Source organism: Cyprinus carpio, chromosome A6, assembly GCF_018340385.1.
Source record: "Cyprinus carpio isolate SPL01 chromosome A6, ASM1834038v1, whole genome shotgun sequence".
Lineage (NCBI taxonomy): Eukaryota > Metazoa > Chordata > Actinopteri > Cypriniformes > Cyprinidae > Cyprinus > Cyprinus carpio.
In genome coordinates, this window is record NC_056577.1 from 33,361,553 (window position 1) to 33,381,679 (window position 20,127).

General features: G+C 33.9%; 1 protein-coding gene across 5 annotated transcripts in view; it reads left to right on the forward strand.

The window, feature by feature from the left end:
* The window catches only part of slc12a5a (solute carrier family 12 member 5a), a 137,981-nt gene that overhangs the window by 75,537 nt on the left and 42,317 nt on the right, over positions 1–20,127 (forward strand). For 3 of the 5 annotated variants that reach the window (XM_042759097.1, XM_042759093.1, XM_042759094.1), the window contains exons 2-4: positions 4,926–4,955; positions 15,821–15,915; positions 17,270–17,401. In XM_042759097.1, the coding sequence (XP_042615031.1) occupies positions 4,926–4,955; positions 15,821–15,915; positions 17,270–17,401 (257 nt within the window). The remainder of the gene's footprint in view (positions 1–4,925; positions 4,956–15,820; positions 15,916–17,269; positions 17,402–20,127) is intronic. The other 2 variants (XM_042759098.1, XM_042759095.1) reach the window with 1 other exon arrangement.

Genomic DNA, 20,127 nt, shown 5'->3' on the forward strand with positions numbered 1-20,127 from the left:
TTGGATTTTGAAACAGAGAATAGTATTATAAGACACTAAAATGCTCTGACTGTTTGATCAGCCGTGTGTTTGTTTTGTCTAGATGATAATCCTTGCTCTGTAATATTACATATACAGATGAATTGCTGCTCTATCGCAGTCTATCGCAGAAAAAAAATGTTTACAACACATTGTTTTTTGTCTTTTGTCTTAATTTGTTTTTGCAACCGTATGCATGATCATTTTAACCTTCCATTAACCTTAAGACCTTGGTAGCAGCAAATATGAATCTTGTGAGTGTTTTCCAGCACTATTTTTACCATCTAGACACAAGCCGTGTTTCGAGCAGTTTTATCCATATTTAGTTTGTGATGAGGACGAGTTCTGAAAACGCCCCTCAGGATGTCACGTGTGTGTTTGTGCATGAGTTCACCTGTGTGATTGTGATGCAGCACTGTGTGTCTGTCGGAGGTTAACACACTTGCTCTCTCTGTGTGTCTGTTGCGCTCGGCTCTGAGGAAGATTTATGTAATCCACCGCTGCTCCGAGTGTTTGCATTTCAGGACTATTCTGATGGATCACTCCGGCTCTCCAGCCTCAACAACTTGATGCCCTTCCAATTTGTCACTAGATGTAGTGCAAATAAAATGCACAGTGGAGCATTTTGTGTGTGTGTGTGTGTGTGTGTGTGTGTGTGTGTGTGTGTGTGTGTGTGTGTGTGTGTGTGTGTGTGTGTGTGTGTGTGTGTGTCGAGCACTCCATATACAATGTAAAAAAATATACATTTCGAAGTAGTAAATAGAATATTTCTATGTTAGAAATTTCATGTTTAATTAAGTGTGTTACTTGTGTTTTCTGAGTGAAAATTGTTTCACCAATTTTTTTCAGTGCTGGACTTTTTTTAGTGGGGGTTTTTAATGTTATATGTCTTATTATTTATATGCTATTGTTGTTTCCAAATGATAACATTAAGACAGATTTTTCAAAGATTTATTTTTTACATTTTTATTTTAATCTTAATTTTCTTTTAATTTTTGTGTTTTTGTTTTTGTTGTTGTTGTTGTTGTTATGTTTAATTTATTATATTATTATTATTATTATTATAATAACTTTAATATATTATTTAAGTTTAGTTTTAGTTTAATTTTTAATTTATTTCCAGTTATCCATTTTAGTGTTTAAACTTGAATTATCAATTAGTTGCCAATGTGACATTTATATACCAGTTTTATATGATTTATTATTTATATTTTAATTAATTGAAATTATTCATTAAAAAGATCCCAGATACATGCTTACTGAAAACTTACATTAAAGGAATAATATGAAAATCTGGTTCATTTTGGCACATTTTATTAGTGTTGTTGCTGGCAGTTTGGTATCCAGTATCCTGTGAGGGTCTCAGTTCGTGATGATTGGAGTGATTGATGAAGCGTGTGTTGGATCATGTTAGAAGCTGGTTTTAGTGTCCAATCAGATGGATTAAAGGCATTTAAAAGGACTCTGAACTGCAGCTTTAGAACAACTAATTCCCATGCTGTCCTGCAACCCTCTGAGTCTGTGTGTGTGTGTGTGTGTGTGTGTGTGTGTGTGTGTGTGTGTGTGTGTGTGTGTGTGTGTGTGTGTGTGTGTGTGTGTGTGTGTGTGTGTGTGTGTGTGTGCACATGTTCACCAACACATCTGTCACATCAGCCTCTCTTCTTCAGTTTCATGTTTTATTCAGCATGAGTGCCTATTCTGTCTCAAGCACACACACACACACACACACACACACACACACACACACACACACACACACACACACTGTCTGTAGAAATAATCAATACAAGGCACTAGTCTATCCTCTACTGACCAATCAAACGTGTCACATGACTGACCAGTGGAATATTGAGCTGTCAGTCTGATCACTTCACTCTCCTGAGATCCATAAGCCTTTGACAAGCTCTACAGTCAAATGCTATCTACAATCAAAAAATCTATCATTGTATTGTTTTAGATTTCTCTGTCTGTAAGGCCTTTAAATATTTTATAAGGTTTCCAAAAACAAAAAAAAAGTCAGTCGATAGATACTTTATTCATCTGGGATATTCACATAATACAAACCATAATTCAAAATAGTCTTCAACTGACATTTTTTTTGTTTGTTTGTTTCAGGTTTGTCTTTTGATTCATTGCAGTCATTTAATTCGTTACATTCAAATTGCAATTCTTTATCCTGTTTGCCTATTTATTGTTCAGAAACTGATTTGGAATTTAAAGGATTTTAAATTCAGAATGATGCACAATCTTTATTTGCTACCTGGTTGCTAGGGTGTTCTGGGTGGTTGCTAAGTGGCTGTTTATTAGTATACATCAGAGAAGTCTCCCCATCTGTGGTGCTCTGCTTGATTCGCTTCTTCAGTGTAAGTCTTTGGGAGTTTTTTTTTTTTTTTTTTTTTCACCTGTTTTATCGTTCACCAGGTGAAACTCTAGTACAGTAATAACACACCTCTCCACAACGGACATGTCCTTTTCTGGCTCAGACGCAGCATGAGTTTATGCTAGGACTAGAAGCGCAATCACACACTTCAACCGGAGTTCACATGTGTCATCTCCGAAAATGGCGGCAGGGTTATAATGTGTTTGCCATGCATTGGCAGTCTTTAAGGCAAAAACAGCACTTCATTGTGTGACGGCACAAAGAAAGTCCCCTGTCACCGTCAGAGTGCTTGAGTTCATTCACATGTGCAGCAGAGACAGTTCTTTTGTCATTACCTGCTGCTTCCGGAGCAAACGAGAGAATGAGAGCAGAGACCGGGACTGTGAAGATAAGCTGGGCTTCTGAGAGCCGCTTGATTACCTCAAAGACCTTAGTGAATATTGAGAATGGTCGGGCCGTGCTGCAGGAGGGACGGAGGATCTGAAGGACCTCACTGACAGGAGCTGAGGAACTCTGAGCTAAAGCACTTCTGAATCACTGCCACTGATGATCATGTGAAAGTTCAGCTCACTGTCACGTGAGGGTTTGAATGTGTGTTTGTGTGGAGGACTGGGTGATATACTGAGTATTTAAAATATTAGTGGTGATTTTGATGACATTTCATTTATCACAATGAATTTTGTAAACTTGTTAATTATGATTTCTAGCATTTTTATTTGATTAATTAAGTTTCATAAAGACCATATAAGCAAGCTAGTTTTGTACTTACTAATTAATTTCCAAAAAATAATATTTTTTTACTTATTCAGTTCAAGATTGTTTTTAATATACGGTTGTTGCATATATTAATATTTTGAATTATTATTATTATTTTTTATTTTTTTATTTTAGCTTAAGTTTATGTGTATGTTTATTAATTGTTTTGGTGTTTTATAATTCTACTTAACTGTTTTTATTTTAGCAATTTAAACTCATGTATTTCAGTAAGCATTTTAGTTTTAGTAATGATGTTATGTGCTTGTCATTTATGTGGGTTTTTTGTTGTTGTTGTTTTGTTTTTTACATATTTTTATTTCAGTTATAGTTTTAGTCATTTTAGTACTTCAACTTTAATTTATTTCAGTTAGTTGCCAAGGAAACATTTTTAATTTCAGTGTAAGTTTTTTTTTTTTTTTATTTAAAGTCTAAATCTAAATGTAAGTTTTAAATCTAATATTAATGTTTTATTTTTATCCCAAATTTATTTTAATTATTGCTAACAATTCTTAATAGTTTTTTTTTACAACACTGTTTTAATTAAATGTTATGTAATGCCAATTGAGCAATTTATTTATCTAATCACAGAGTCCCGTTTAGCATTTTATTTTAAAATGTTTAGTAAACAACATATGTAGGTACATTGTTTCAATCAGTTTTACTTCTTGCGTTACATATTTTTAATCTTTCTGACAACAAGGGCTGTTTGGTGCAGATTATGGTTCCTCTGATTTAAATAAAATAATTTGTACCATAAATATGTTGAATATCAGTTTATGTTGAATATCGTCAAAAGGTTAAAAAATATTGTTTCTTTACGTATAGCTGTACCCGATAGTGGCTGAGTAATCTGTGACATAGCAAAGAAAGAAACTGACACTGAATTTGCTGATTTATCCCATTGAAATGTTAGATGGTTTCCAGTGCAGGTTCCTGTCATGGGGGTTTTCGCACATGCTGGACAAAGCAAATATGCACAATTGCTTGTTTCAAAAATCATAAACACACATGCGAGTGATGTTATATTTCTGTCTTGGTGAGCTCTAGCCATTGAGTGAATGTGTGCCATGAGATTAATGATAAATAAGGCTGGGTGATTACTCATTAATGTGCATAAATCATCTTAAACTGTTTCAATTATCAAATATTTTCATTCTGTACATGCAACCATGCTGATATTTTTGTTATTTAACACTGTTGGCATTTGTAATTTGGGTACAGTTAAAGGAATAGTACACCCAAAAATGAAAATGTGCTCACTCTCAGGCCATTCAAGATGTTGATGAGTTTGTTTCGTCAGATTTGAAGACATGTAGCATTGCATCAGTTGCTCAGTAGTGGATCTTCTGCAGTGAATGGGTGCCGTCAGAATGAGAGTCCAAACAGCTGATAAAAACATCACAATAATCCACAAGTAATCCACACCACTCCAGTCTGCAAACTCTCTGTGAGCTTTTATTCTGACGGCACCCATTCAGTGCAGAGGATCCATTGGTGAGCAACTGATGTAATGCTAAATGTCTCCAAATCTGTTCCCATGAAACAAACTCATCTACATCTTGCATGGCCTGAGAGTGAGTACATTTTCAGCAAACTTAAATTTTTGGGTGATCTATTCGTTCAACACATTTACTAGATATGATTGATGTGATATTATTTTGTAATCACTTTAATTTCCATAATAATTGTTTTGTTTTTGGTGTGTGTTTTTGATGAATGTTGTAGATGATTATGTTCTGAAGTTGTGTGTGTTGTGTGCATTTTTCTCCAGTGGTCAACACCACCTGTCCACTCAAGAAAGGTGAGAGACGGGCTGCCGTTGTGCGTGTCACATGCGTGTGTTCATGCAAAACACTGTGACGTGTGGCTGTATGTATTCATGTGTTTTTCATGATCTTGGACTTCTCTTGTAAGAAAAGTTCCATAGACTGTAAGTTCACATTGTTTCTGTTTGTGGTGTATTTCCATTTATGGATCAATGACAAATATGATGTCTGAGAAAATGAAAAGGGAAAATGGTTTAAAAAGTAGATGAGTTTAGAATAGTTTAAAATGCACTATTTGCATTCATCTGCTGGTGAAACAGAACAGCATTTGCATCAGAATTTTGTAGCTTGATACTTTTTATAGTATTTATGAGTGAAGCTCATATATATATATATATATATATATATATATATATATATATATATATATATATATATATATATATATATATATGTACAGTACTGTGTGTGTGTGTGTGTGTGTGTGTGTGTGTGTGTGTGTGTGTGTGTGTGTGTGTGTGTGTGTGTGTTAATAAATGTTCTCTGTGTTTGTGCAAGGAAATATTAATAGCAATTTTTATAAATTATATAATTACAAAAACAAAACTGCTTCATTTTTTTATTTTTAAGATTTTGATTTTGCAGGTTTATTTTTAGTTATTTTTTACAAAAATATCACTATTTAAAGACTTTTTTCTGCATTACCACTTATTTTAACAAAAATTAATCTTATTAATCATAAAAACGTTATACTGAATTCTGTTTTTTTTTTTTCATCATTTTGAATAAGTTATTAGATTCTGGACACAAAACAAAGAAAATGAGCATCACGTCATTGATCCTTTGATTTGTTTTTTATCTTTGTTTCATTGTGTGCGTCCTCTGTAAGCAGAATGTTGTCTCTGTGATGTCTCCCTTTGATTTGATTCTGTCTGTGTTTGTGTGTGTCCGTGTTCTAGAATGCCTGTTCGTTATTGCTTGTGAAATAACCAGGAAACCAGTGACGGCATGCATAATAATTAATCAGATGAAAGGTAGACAAGTACAGCTGGACAGGACGTCACACGAGTCCAAACTTCACTTTATTAGAAATGATGTGGGAATCCTGTGGAATTAGAATTCTAAATGGATTTAGAATTCCCATAACATTCCATAATGTGACGTCATTCCAAAAAGTGAAACGGGATAATCAACTGTGGGAAAAAAAAAAGGTAGGACAGGATTTTATCCATCCAGAATTGATTGGATCTTTATATGACAGACGCTTGGAGAAGAAGTCGTTGGTGATGTTGTTTTAGAGACAGAGCAAGTTAGTTGGTTTTGATGAAAGATTATGAAGCCAAACTGTTTTTTTCCTTTGGAATAATGGGTGCACTGATAAATTGTACAAATTAAGACCAGGAACATCCATCCAACCAAGTACTAACCAGATAAAATCAATTAAGGAATAGTTCACTTGAAAATGAAAATGAACTCACCCTCAGGCCATCCAAGATCTAGATGAGTTTGTTTCTTCATCAGATTTGGAGAAATGTAGCATTCCATCACTTGCTCACCAATGGATGCTCTAAAGTGAATGGGTGCCGTCAGAATGAGAGTCTAAAAAGCTGATCAAAACATCACAATAATCCACAAGAAATCCACTCCAGTCCAGTCCATCAATTAACGTCTTGTAATACATATAACCACAAAACATAAACAAAATATTACTTAGTGCACATTTAAGCTTACCTTCAGCTCTTGCATTTTAGTGATTTGAGCAGTCAAAAGCTTGGAGAAAATATCTAACTGGTGCTTCAGAGTGAATTAGCTAAACCTCAAACAGAAGCGAACAATCTGAGCCGCTGACACTGGTGTAAAGTTATCTTCTGTTATCTCTTCAGCCAGCGCTGGAGCTCACAGTTTCTTCATATCTAGGTTATACACAGCAGTTTTACCTTCCCCATATCTTTATTGTTAGATGTTATCTTGAACAAATCCTATTAGTTAGTTAATCCTGATTAATTAGTCAATAAATCTCTAGTAACTGTGTCATGGTTTGGAATGGAGAGGTTGGATACCGCTGCTAAGTCTGAGCACATTAAACCTGAATGATGCATGAGATGCATGACATCAAACTGTATTTATCTGTGCTGTGCTCGTGCATCACGACTCATACAGTCAGGGACAACAGTGCAGTAAATCTATCTATCTGTCATTGTTTTCATTTTCTTTTAGATTTAGATTTAGAAATGTTTTTAATGAGATTTACTGTAATACGATAAACATTATATTCATTGAAAACCATTAATTTTACACCGTGGATTTTTGGGGGCAATAAAGTTTAAAAATGTAATTGACGAAATTCATCATGGAATATATCAAAGTACCATGATATTACCATCTGATACCAACACTTTACCATGATACCACCACAGTACTTGTTTGTTAGAGGAAATAAAAAATGTTAAATTGGTAAAAATGCATGTAAACATGTCTAAAACCCAAAACTGTAATTTACCTGTTTAGCCTGTTCAAGTCAGCATTTAAACAAAATATTATTGAACATTTTAAGCTAAATTCATTCAATGCTGCTTTTTTGGCTTGGAAATAGAATAATATAGAGTTCTTACTACAATTTCCATATATATTTAGCACATTTGGCTCTTGCTGGTTTGTTTTTCAGCCTGACTATTGAATTGCTTGATTTGCTAAGTGTATTGAATACATTTCAATCAGCAACTTTATTCCTTATTGGCTTCATTTTTTAGCCATTTGATCCTAAATCTCTGTGGCCGTGTGTTCTCGCCTGGGCTGTCAGGCTCCGTCCTCATCTCAGCACAAAAAAGGTGATATTGTTAGACTACAAATGGAAGTGAGGCGAGGCCATTCCACGGGGTTCAAACAGTCCTTTTGAAGTGCCAGACTTATTACAAAATGTGCCGTTTACCCTCGTACACACACACACACACGTACACACTAAAAATTGGTGCTTTTAAAAGCTTAATAGAGCCGCCGCTCACTGAGACTTAATCTGCTGACACGTGCCAGTGAAGAAGCTGACATCAGTGCACAAATAAAACCATAAAATATAAGCATGGACGTATTCAGAGATGAACACATGCAAAACAGATCAGATTGATTGGATTTGTTGAATATGACCTAAACTTAGGTTGAGTTTTTTAATTAGTCTTTTTTGACTAGTTTCCAAATATCTAAATGTCTTTAAAATGAGATAAACTTACTTGAGAAGCAACACTTTATAATAACTTTTTTTATGGATTGCATCTTGAATTTAAGAGTATTTTGTTTAACTACACTGGTGGATTTTTTCATTTGTTTTAAACTTGTTTATACTTAAAACATAAAAAAAAAAAAAAAAAAAAATCTGCCAATTTAATGCAATATTGCTTTTCAAGTAGATGCATCTTGTTTCAAGATTTTTTACATTTTTGTTAGAAAATAAAACATAATTAAGAACAGGATTTTTCTTTTGTGTAATATACATATAAATGTAATTTAAAAATTAATTTCAAATGTAATATTTATACTAATGTGTCATATTTCCCCCTTGCAGTTCCATCATGTACCTCTAGGGGTTTGCATGGGAAATTCTGACTACTTATAAGTTCATGTAAATAGAGAAAAGGTGCAACACTGACTTTTAGAATTCAAACTTTATTAGTTAAGAAACAGATGATGTTTCGGCCATAGTCAAGGTCTTCTTTAGACATCAAGAACAACACTGACATATTCTGCTTTATGCACTCTTACAATCAGCAACAGGTGTGCTACTCTACTAAAAGTATCAAAAAAAAGAGAGAGAGGGAGAAAAAAAATAAATAAATAAAAAAGGAAAAAGAGAGCGAGTAAAAAAGAGTTTAATAAGGGGGAAAAATCAATGAAACTTACCATAATTCACTTCTTCAATTTCAAGTACTTTAGGATAAATATATCTAAAGTAAAAACCCAAAAAGTTTCCCTGGATCTATGTTTTACATCAATATCCCCTCCCTGACCTACTGAGTGAACTTGTTCAATGCCAAAATAAAAAAAAAACCTCACAAACAGAATGTGAATACTCTTTGAAATGTTGTGCTACCGTGTTACTAACGTCCCCACATCTTATGGCACTGCAATGCTTGAATATACAGGTTCTTAATTCTCTTGATGTTTCACCAACGTACAACATTCCTCATGGACAGCATATAGCATAAATAATGTTACATGAATTACAAGTCATGACATCTTTTATTAATATGTTTTTGCCTGTTCTGGGATGTGAAAAATATTTCAACCTCTTGGTGTATTGACATTGAGTGCAATTTCCACATTTATAGTTACCCGGAGGAAAGCAGTAAAGCAGTATGTGTCAGTGTTGCATCTTTTCCCTATTTACATGATTTATTTATTTATTTGTTTGTTTTAAGTCACTTTTGTTGTCACATCACCACACCACATGTGCCTTGGTGAGTGAAATTTATATGGTTGCACCTCCTCTTTTATTGGTAGAGCATCTCTTTTCTATATGTTTGGTATACTTATGAGTTCATAAATTATTAAAAATGATTTAAATGAGGAGTTAAATAGACATGTTAATATACGTTAAAAATAAAAATTTTCTACTTCAAAATTTCATCTTTAATTTATTGCAGATTATTTGTGATTATTTGTCAAATGTACTGGGATTTTTTTAAGTGAAAATTTATTCTAAACTAAATGTTTTTTCCAGTGTATTAAAAGAGAGATAGAGAGATGTATTTAATTAATGTAGTTTATTGTCGTGCTGTAGCACTGAATGATAATGTAGTTTTGTCACATAATCTTGTTGCCTCATAATGATAAAGTTTAATAAAAAATATTTTTTTTTAAATAATAATTTATTATATACACAATTGACAACAAAGCACAAAATGCATAGAAACTAAATTGTACTGTCAACCGTCTCAATTAAAACTTGATAAGAAGCAAGTAGCTTTTGCTGTTGAGATTTTCATGAATAGCCCTCAAAGAAAATCCTAGAGGTAATTATGGCTTTTGGTGCTGTTCATGCATGCTTATTTAATAAAGATATATTAACATTAAACATGAGTCAAAAGCAGCAAAAAACCCAACTGAAACTGGTAATAAACACCATGGAAAATGTTGTAATTTGATCATATGCATTTTATTTTGACAGCATATGATCTGTTTGGATGATGAATCTGTGCAAAGATTTTCTCGTCATCTCGTTTGTCTTTTTCACACTTTTCCATTGCTCTTTTAGGTGTATTTTTTGCTTTCTCTTTTTTTCTCAGAGTATATTTTTCTCTTCTTTTCTCTGTGAGAGCGTCAGAGCTGTCAGCAATTACCAGCAGAGATGGTGTTGATGTTTGTAGAGGGAAAAAGGGAAGAGAGTCAGAGATAGACTTGTGTCAGAAGAGTCATCGCTGTTACCTGCGACAGGCTGAAGCCGAGGTCGGTCCCTGGGGCAATGTGTGTGTGTGTGTGCGTGTGTGTGTGTGTGTGTGTGTGTGTGTGTGTGTGTGTGTGTGTGTGTGTGTGTGTGTGTGTGTGTGTGTGTGTGTGTTTAATTTGTGGAGCTAGACACCTGCAGTGTTCCTCTCCTGTCCAGACCTGACAAGATGATTCAACAGCTCACTTCTATCAGTCCTGATGAGCCAACAGCGAGCCCTTTAGAACCACTTCCTCCCTTCCACAATCACACTTCCCATCTCGTTTCCTCTCGTTTCGTCTCATTAGTGTTGTTTGCTAAGACAAGCGTCACTATTACTGTTGCTCATCGTTAGAGTTCTAACACTAAGTAATAAACTTCAGTCCTGCAGCATTTGAGGTAGAACTGAGCGAAATATCTAAAACGATTTAACATTTCTTTAATATTTTTTATTCTTTTGACAATATTCAATATTATTTGGGTCAATAAAATTATACTTAAAACATAAATTAATGCTTTTTAAAAATTTATAATTATCAGAAATGTTTCTTGAGCAATATATAATGATTTAAAATTTAAAATGATTCATTTAAAATCATTTGAGCTGATTCACAGCAAGACACTTACTGATGTATTTGTTACTGAAGTCACAAAAGATAATATTAAAACATATTCATGTTATTTCATTTTACAATGAATTTTCAGTATATCATTTAACTAGAAGATCCTAGAGTCCTGCAGCTGGGCTGTTTGTCATAGACCAGTAACCGCATCATGCCCATGAGACATAAACCTCTCACATTTTCTCCAGAATTTGTAAAACTGTAGTTTTTGACATCTTCCTCAAGCTCTCACTCTAATGTTTTGTTCTGTGAGAGGTTCGGCCACCTCTGCCACATGAATCATTATCTGTGAGCTGAAGTGTGCAGCTGTTTGTCACAAAACATCTCTAAAACACTCCTCGGCAGTGATGAAACCACGTCCCTTTAGTTGCACACGGCCAGTGACCGCAGCGGAGCGTCTTATTAACACTCACAGACGCTGTTACTCTGAACGCCGACACACTCAGACACCAGAGATGTTTGGACAGATTTGTGCATTAGTACTCCCGCAGGACCAGAGCTTCTCTCCGGTGCTTTACCAAACATAATGAGAGGATAGATCAAACTGGTCTGGGATCAGCAGTCAAGGGCAACAGATGGCGGGTCTGCTGTGCACTGTGTGCACTGTCACTATTCCGATCCCCTGCTAGCTGAAGAGTCTAGTCAGAGAACAATGAAAACCTCATGATAGAGACACAAGACCCGGTCCTGCTATGGCGAGGTCGTTCCTGCTGCAAGCTTTTGTTGGTCTTGGCAGGAGAAGGTCACACCACACTTTTGTGGAAGTGGCGATGTGTCATTTAGCTAGGCAGTATACAGCTTATTTTGTAGCCTTTTCTACTATGAAGTGATCATATTAATGAGTGCATTTGAACACAACCAGAATTTTTACAGTTTTAATAATAATTAAAAATAATAAATAATGTAAATAATATCTTTAAAAAAATTGTTTTTTGCAGCTTATTCCGCTTTGAAGTCATGAAGTGATCATATTTATGAGACGATTGCAGCTGAACGCCACTACAATTTAAAATTAAATTGCATTTTTGACAATAATTTAAAAAAAAAAATCATATAAATAATAGTTCTATGTGAATAATAAAAAATGTTTTATGTATGAATTTAATCAAGTTAAATTAATTAATATGATTAAACTAATTTGAGATATAGTTATGTTTACAATTATATTTTTATGTTTTGGGCTACATGCACAAGGCATTTGGATTCCTTCACATACATATTGCATTAATAGCATTAACAATTACTTAATCGCAGTTTACACCACCACAATTTTACATTTATATTGAATTAAATTAAATTCTTTAATTATATCTTAAAACAATATAAATATTAATTTCAATAATGAAAAAAAATCATTTAATTTGAAATAAATTAATATATTTTATACATGTTATAGTATAATAACATAATTAAATATTAAATAACACGGAAGCTCCAAAGCTTGTCTCAACTGTATATACCTGTATAACTTTCTCTCTTCTGTGCTACAAAAAAGAAGGTAAAAAATGGTTTGGAATGACAAGTTGTTTCACTATAATTTTTTGATGATCATCTTCTGTCTATGGTCTTGTCAGATTCCTGTAGATGTTAGCACATGGTGCATTCAATCCTAAAGTACATGCTAGTTTGAATGCATCTAAGCTGCTTTGGGTATGAAAAAAGTATGCCAAATGATGCCGTAAATATTGTCTAGTGTCTCAGACCTGGAAATTGGCAAAAAACACACGCACTATGAAATTGCATGAAGCCAACCAATCAGACTGAGGATTATGAGAAAGCTCTTGCTATTTTTGTGTGTGCAGTCTGTGCGATGTCTGAGACTCAGACTGCTTTGAGTTTTTGCCAGTCGTTGCTATTTATAGGCCCCTGTGAAACATTGTCCCGTAGAACTAACACTGATGAATCCCTGACAATGTGTCACAATATTTGAGCCAATAAAAGAGCAGATGTGTCTGTGTTCAATGGCTCCATCATAGCATTGGGTCTTCATTCTGTCAGACAGGGCTGGGCGCTGAACTCTGATGTTACTTCACTTTGTCTGTTATTATTTGACATATTATTATATCATTGTATTTATCATTCTGTATATCTATTCATCCTTCCTTCCATCCATCGTTCTATCAATCTATCTGTCTGTCTATCCATCTATCTATCTATCTATCTCTATCTATCTATCTATCTATCTATCTATCTATCTATCTATCTATCTATCTATCTATCTATCTATCTATCTATCTTTCTATCTATCTATCTATCTATCTATCTATCTATCTATCTATCTATCTATCTATCTATCTATCTATCTATCCATGTGCCATTCTGTCATTCTATTTGTCTGCACGTCCATCCATCATCCATCCATCATTTGATTGTTGTATCTGTCATTTTGTCTATCTATCCATCCATCCATCAATCTATCATGACATCTCTCATTCTACAGTATATATTGTTCTACCCATCCTTCCATCCATCATCCATCATTCTGTTTATACATCTATCCATCCATCCATCCATGCACCATTCTATTGTTCTATCTTTCATACTATTTATTGTTCTGTCCAGCCATCTGTTCTGTTCTGTCCATTCATCCATCTATTATTATATCATTGTATTTATCATTCTGTATATCTATTCATCCTTCCATCCATCCATCCATCATTCTATCATATTTACTATCATATTACTATCATATCTTTCTATCTATCTATCTATCTATCTATCTATCTATCTATCTATCTATCTATCTATCTATCTATCTATCTATCTATCTATCTATCTATCTATCCATCCATCCATCCATCCATCCATCCGTCCATCCATCATTCTATCAATCTATCTTTCTACAGTATCTATTATTCTATCTATCCATCCATCCATCCATCAAATGATGGCTTATCATGACATTTAGATCAGGTTTGTATTTTCTACTGTTGTATGAGTTCATGTCAGGTGATATCATTAGGCCTAAACGTTTTCAACAGTATTAATTTGTTCTGCACGATTATTTCTCATCATAAAATGCAAAACTGAAGCATCTGAAGCATTTTCCTTTTAAGCCTTTTATCTGGCATTAAGTCGGCAGTGATATTTCATAAAGGCAGCTTCTCTAACCTCTACACTCCTACATAGAAAAATCAAAGTCCTGATTACAGGTTAGTCATCCAATTCCAGTCTGATTTCTGCGGCGGTCATTCCCAGTGTGCGAGCTGACAGCTGATCTCCTCGCTCTGACTGCGATGTAGCGGCTGCCTGCTGTCATCGCTTGATTGATGCTTCGGCCTCTGGAGTATTTCAGTACGGCTGTCAGTCTGTCACGCAGCATTGAGCTAAATCACACCGTACCACGGACTCGTGCTTACATTACAATGACAGTCTGTAAGGCCGCGGGCCTAAGGGAATGTATATTTTTCCCCCTACAATATGTACCTAGGGGTTGACCATCACAAATAATTACAACAACATGACACAAAGATAGTAACAAAAAATAAAAACACTTAAAACGCCATTGGTGTTAATGTATCTCAATGTATCTCATAAACAAACGCAACAACCCAAGTTTGAATATTAAAATGCACAATTAGATGATTTTATGGTATTTTTTCATTGTAATACAAAACATGTTCTCTATTATGTATGTTTTAACTTTAAATATTAGAATGGAATTAAACAGACGAACAAAAATAATAACATTTTTATTAAAAATGGTTTAAAATTAAAAATGAAAGTCTATAGCCATATTCAGACTTGTTTTACATGAGGTAATTTCAGCATTTGCAGATGCTAATTGGAAATACTTGTGCTTCTAAACCTTTTAATGAACAATTTGTACTTTGATTAAAAATAACTTCAAAACAGAGAGAGCAATAGCTAGAAATATAGAATGATAAATAGATACACTGTAAGAAAACAATGTAAAAAAAACAGTTATTCTGTAATTCTGTGGTGCATTGTCAAGTGGTGTAATTATTATTGTACTATTTATTGTCAAGTAGCATCAGCAACTTTTATCGTTAATTATGAAACATTGGTTTAGTACATATGGTTTTATTGTTATTTTGCATGATTTTTTGTATGTTTGTTTGTTTTTTAGATATTTTAGAAAATTATAGAAGTTCCTGTAACATTCTGTAACATTCCAGAACATTTTGGGACTAGTCATAAAAGACTAAATGTACACTTTTGAAGTTTTGGATGACTCACTTTTGGTGACCATTTAGCTTTCATGAGCACTGTTAATGATATACGATGTTAATGATAAAGTTATGTGATTTTCATATTCAGCATGTCAAACTTTATAAAGAAACATTAAAAATAAAAGAAAAACTACACTAAAAATTTGTTTCAGAGTGTAATGTCCTTGCAGTAAATTACCAGTAACTTTTCCAAACTAAGCTCCATTAAACTTCTTTAACTTGAGTTTAACTCAACACACAGCAATGTGTAATTAAAAAGACATGGTCAAGTAAATTTTCAGGTAAAGCACATGAGAATAATCAGTGTGGTACATTGGGCCATAGACTTTAATACTTGAGACTTTGTAAACCATTATGTGTGCACTGTGCAGTGCACCTCTTTAAAATTCCTCTCCTGGGAGTCCAGAGAACCAGAGAGAGGCTAGCAATATGGGTTTGATTCCTGGGGAATGCATGAACTGCATATCTTAAATGCAGTACAGGTCGCTTTGGATAAAAGCATCTGCCAAATGCATAACTGTGAATTCAATTTCTGCGATGCTAGTATGCATGGATGACCTAAAATGTGTGACTAAAACTTGAGAATCATCACATTTTTTTTTTACAAAGCCCTCTGGAGGTGTGTGGCATCGCTGTCATCCTGATGATTTATTTGTGTTTTTTGCTAACAGGAGATGGTAACCCTAAGGAGAGCAGTCCATTCATCAACAGCACCGACCCAGAGAAGAACCAGCAATATGACGGCAAGAACATGGCTCTGTTTGAGGTAAACATGAGCGCATGCATGTTAAATGATAAGCCTGCAACGGTGGCACATTTCAGCTCTCATTAGAGCTAGACAGTGAAGCATATGCATGCAAACTATAGTGATTAAAGGAATAAAAGAGTCTGACAGTAAATAATAAGGATAATTAGCATTTGAAGGGCAGGAAGTCCCCAGGACATTGAACTCTGCAGGTGGATGATAACAGCATGTAAGTCCAAAAGTGTAAAACACATGCTGTACTGCGTCTAAAAATATTAGAAAATGTCTTTATGTGGTCTCATAATTAAGTCAGAGAAGCCTAAACTTGGCCCTAAAAGGGCCAAAAATCTAATTTGACTGTGGGCCAAAAGTAAATATTAAAATGTAATTATAAAATTTTTTACACTTTAAATAATTAAAAAAAAAAAAAATTCGTAAATATTTTTTTAATTTAATTTAATTTCAATGCAAAAAAATAATAATAAACAAAGATTTAAATTATAAATGATTGACTGGGGAGAGGATTGGAGGCATCACTGATTTAAGTGAACTGCCAAAAATGTATTGAAATGTTGATCAGTTATAGGACCCTAATGATAAAGCTTTTATGCATTTATATGCATTTTAAACTAAAATCTTGATGCTGGGAGAAACTGGGAATGTTCATCTGAAGGTTTTCTTGCTGCAGGAAAAGTCTAAAATTATATTTTGTTTTACGTTTTTTTTTTTTAGTTGTCAATGAGAGGACTTTGGACAAATGGCTTAAGACCTCAATAATCTCAAATGTGTCTCCTCTAGAGTTTCAGAAGATATCAAAATAGTTGCAGTTAACAACACAACACGCAACATTTTAAATGGTCAATGAATGCTAGCATAGTAATCGCTCTTTCTCAGCAATATGCAAAAGTGCACAGTATGCATATGTTTTAAGCATGCATGGATGAATTAGCTCATTTGATAAAATGATACATGAAACACGCTATACTAACTAAAATACTAATTGCTGCTATCATTATGCCAGTTTTCTGTTCAAATTCAACATTTCTTATCAAATTGTCACTAGATCAAATGATCTGAGCTGATATATGCAGCCATTTTAAAGCTCTTGACTCCTATTGTGACTTAATTGTTTCTGTTTTTATTTTTCCTTCAATTTCTGATGATTATATTATAACATATTAAACTAAACATGAAAACAAACACAACTGAGGGTCTCATGAGCTATTAAAGAGCAAATTCTGAGCAAAAATTGTCCTTTGAGTTAGTCGTTTGTAATTTGTACATGTAAACATGACATTTTAGATGTTCCTCACAAGCTGCTTGAATTATTTAACGCTTATAATATTTGTTCTGTATGTGTGTGTTTACTCTACAGGAGGAGATGGACACAATTCCCATGGTATCGTCTCTTCTCAGCAGTCTTGCCAACTACTCAAACCTGCCCCAGGGCAGCAAAGAACACGAGGAGGCGGAAAACAATGAAGGCTCACGCAAGAAACCTGTCCAGGTAGACATAAACGCTTACAGCACGCTCTCAGAGCAGCAGATATCACACAATTTCATCTAGCTCTCAATTGCTACAGGTATAAATTAATTGGCTGCTGCCAAACAGAGCGTATAAAGATACCAGTGTGTAAATAACAGCTCTCAGCTCTGTCTTGCACTTTTGACCTGTGACCTGATCTCCCTTGCTCCCTTGCCATCCCAGAGAGAGCGTGCTCATTAGAGTGTCGCCTCGATCAGGCTTGTAACCTCCCTCATGGCGCTGGCCTTTTCTGTCTGTTTCTAAGTCTCTCGTGTGCAAATTTGTTTCCAACTTTGTGTGTGATATTAATGGACTGTTTACAAAATACGCATTAAAAAACTTCTGCATATAAGCAACTTCTGGGAGTCTTGGTGCACTAGTTGTGCAAATGGAAGTGAACTTGTGATGAGGTGTCATAGTTGATAATGGATCGATAAAATTAGTGCTTTTTTTGTATTTTTTATATACTATTATAGAAGTGAAACGATATTTCTGCCATTATTTTTTTATTTATTTTTTTATTTTTTATTATGTCATTGACAGATATTATGATGGTGTGAGGGACTTTTATTTTGACAATGTTGAGAGTGCCTGAGCGCATGAAGTTCTTTATTAGTTTGCTGTCTCTGCATAATAATAGAACTGTCAAACAAAACATGCAAACATTATGTAAATGGATTATAGTATTTGCATTTCTATTATTAGTAATAGAAAGGAAAAGCACTATAATGCTTTCTCATTTACTGTTAGTATTTCATAAATATGTTTAAACAAGTGTTTGCGGAAAATACTATAATAGGATTAGAAACAAAAAGAAGTTGCCATCTACATAAATCTGTTTATTTTACAGATTTTTTTCAAGTTCAAACTGTTTTGTTTTATTATTTATTCATTTTCAGATTATGTACTCAGTTATTATACATGCATTTTTACTTTGAATTAAATTGGTGTGTGTGTGTGTGTGTGTGTGTGTGTGTGTGTGTGTGTGTGTGTGTGTGTGTGTGTGTGTGTGTGTGTGTGTGTGTGTGTGTGTGTGTGTGTGTGTGTATATATATATATAAGATATCGGCACAATTATGTTAATTATTGTACTTACTAATATTTTGAATTAGAATTTATTTGAACATTTTGGGTTTTCATTTTCTTTATTACTTTGGTTTAAGTTTTAGAAATTGTTGGTTTTTATTAGTTTTTAGTTTTTATATATTTTTTCAGTTTTCATTTAATAATTTTAGCACTTTGGGCACAAGTTATTTTATTTTAGTGTTTTTTTTTTTTTAACTTTTATTTCTAGGCAACATTTCTGTTTTTTAAGTTTTTTCTATTTATGTTTTGTATGATTTCAGCTTAATTTCAGTTGCCAAAAATTATTTTGAATAGTTTCAGTTTTAGTGTACAACTCTGATTCAGTAATTTTACAGAGAGTCTCTACTGTCCATGTGCAAGACATTTAACATGTGTTTAACTGTCTTCTATTATAATTCCCCTCTGGTCTTCCCTACTTAAACAGACAAAATGACCAAAGCCCTAGTAAAGTTGAAACCCTGTCATACATCATCCCTCAGCTGTGTGGGGAGAGCGAGTGGGAGAGAAATGAGAGTAAAATAGAGAACCAAGATGGAATTGGATTTGTGCTCTTGATGCGATCGAGGAGAGCGATAATCTTCCTCTTGTTTCACACTGCGACTTCGACTTAATTAGCTCATCTTGTGAGAGGGTCAATCCGCTCATCTCCAACATCAAAAGACCTCAAATATACCAATTTCCAGCAGCAAATGTTCTCACGTATCCACAAACACGCTGTACGCCAGCGGTCCATTCATCACCAATCACATCGCCAGGATTCAGCCGAGCTCAACACGATTAGAACTCTGTCTCTCATTCTGAAGATGTCCTTACATTGCAAAAATGGCACAATAGCCACATCTGAAGAGGCATCGACTACACTACCGTTCAAATGTTTGGGGTCAAATTTTTATTTTGTTGAGCAAAGATGCATTAAGTTGTTCAGAAGTGACCATAAAGATATTTACAATGTTACAAAATATTTATTTCAAGTAAATAATGTTCTTTTGAACTTTCTATTCATCAAATAATACTTAATGGTTATTCACGAAAACTTGAAGCACAGTTGTTTTCAACAGTTAATCAGAAATGTTTCTTGAGCAGCAAATCAGCATATTAGAATGATTTCTGAAGGATCATGTGACAATGAAGACTGGAGTAATGATGCTGAAAATTCAGCTTTGATCACAGGAATAAATTACATTTTAACACATTTTCAAATTGAAATCTGTTATGTTAAATTGTAAAAATATTTGACAATATTACTGGTTTTACTATATTTTGAATCCAATAAATACAGCCTTGGTGAGCGGAAGAGTCTTCTTCCGGAAAACATAAAGAGATATCTTACAGACCTCAAACTTTTGAACAGCAGTGTTTACTAGAGATGTGTACTTTGCTCATCTTAACTATTTGCATACTGAACAACATGAGACAAGAATATCTGACTTGCGTTTTATTCTTGACAGACAGTAAAACAGGCAAAAAGAATCTTTGCATTAGCATTTTTTTTTTAAGTAGTAAATAAAAACAAAGATTATTGGATTCAAGGTTACTTGCTGATTTTTTGTGACATTTACTAGCAATTTTTAAGTGAAAATTTTTTAAAACTAAATCCTACACCATTTCTTTTAGTCTTTGTA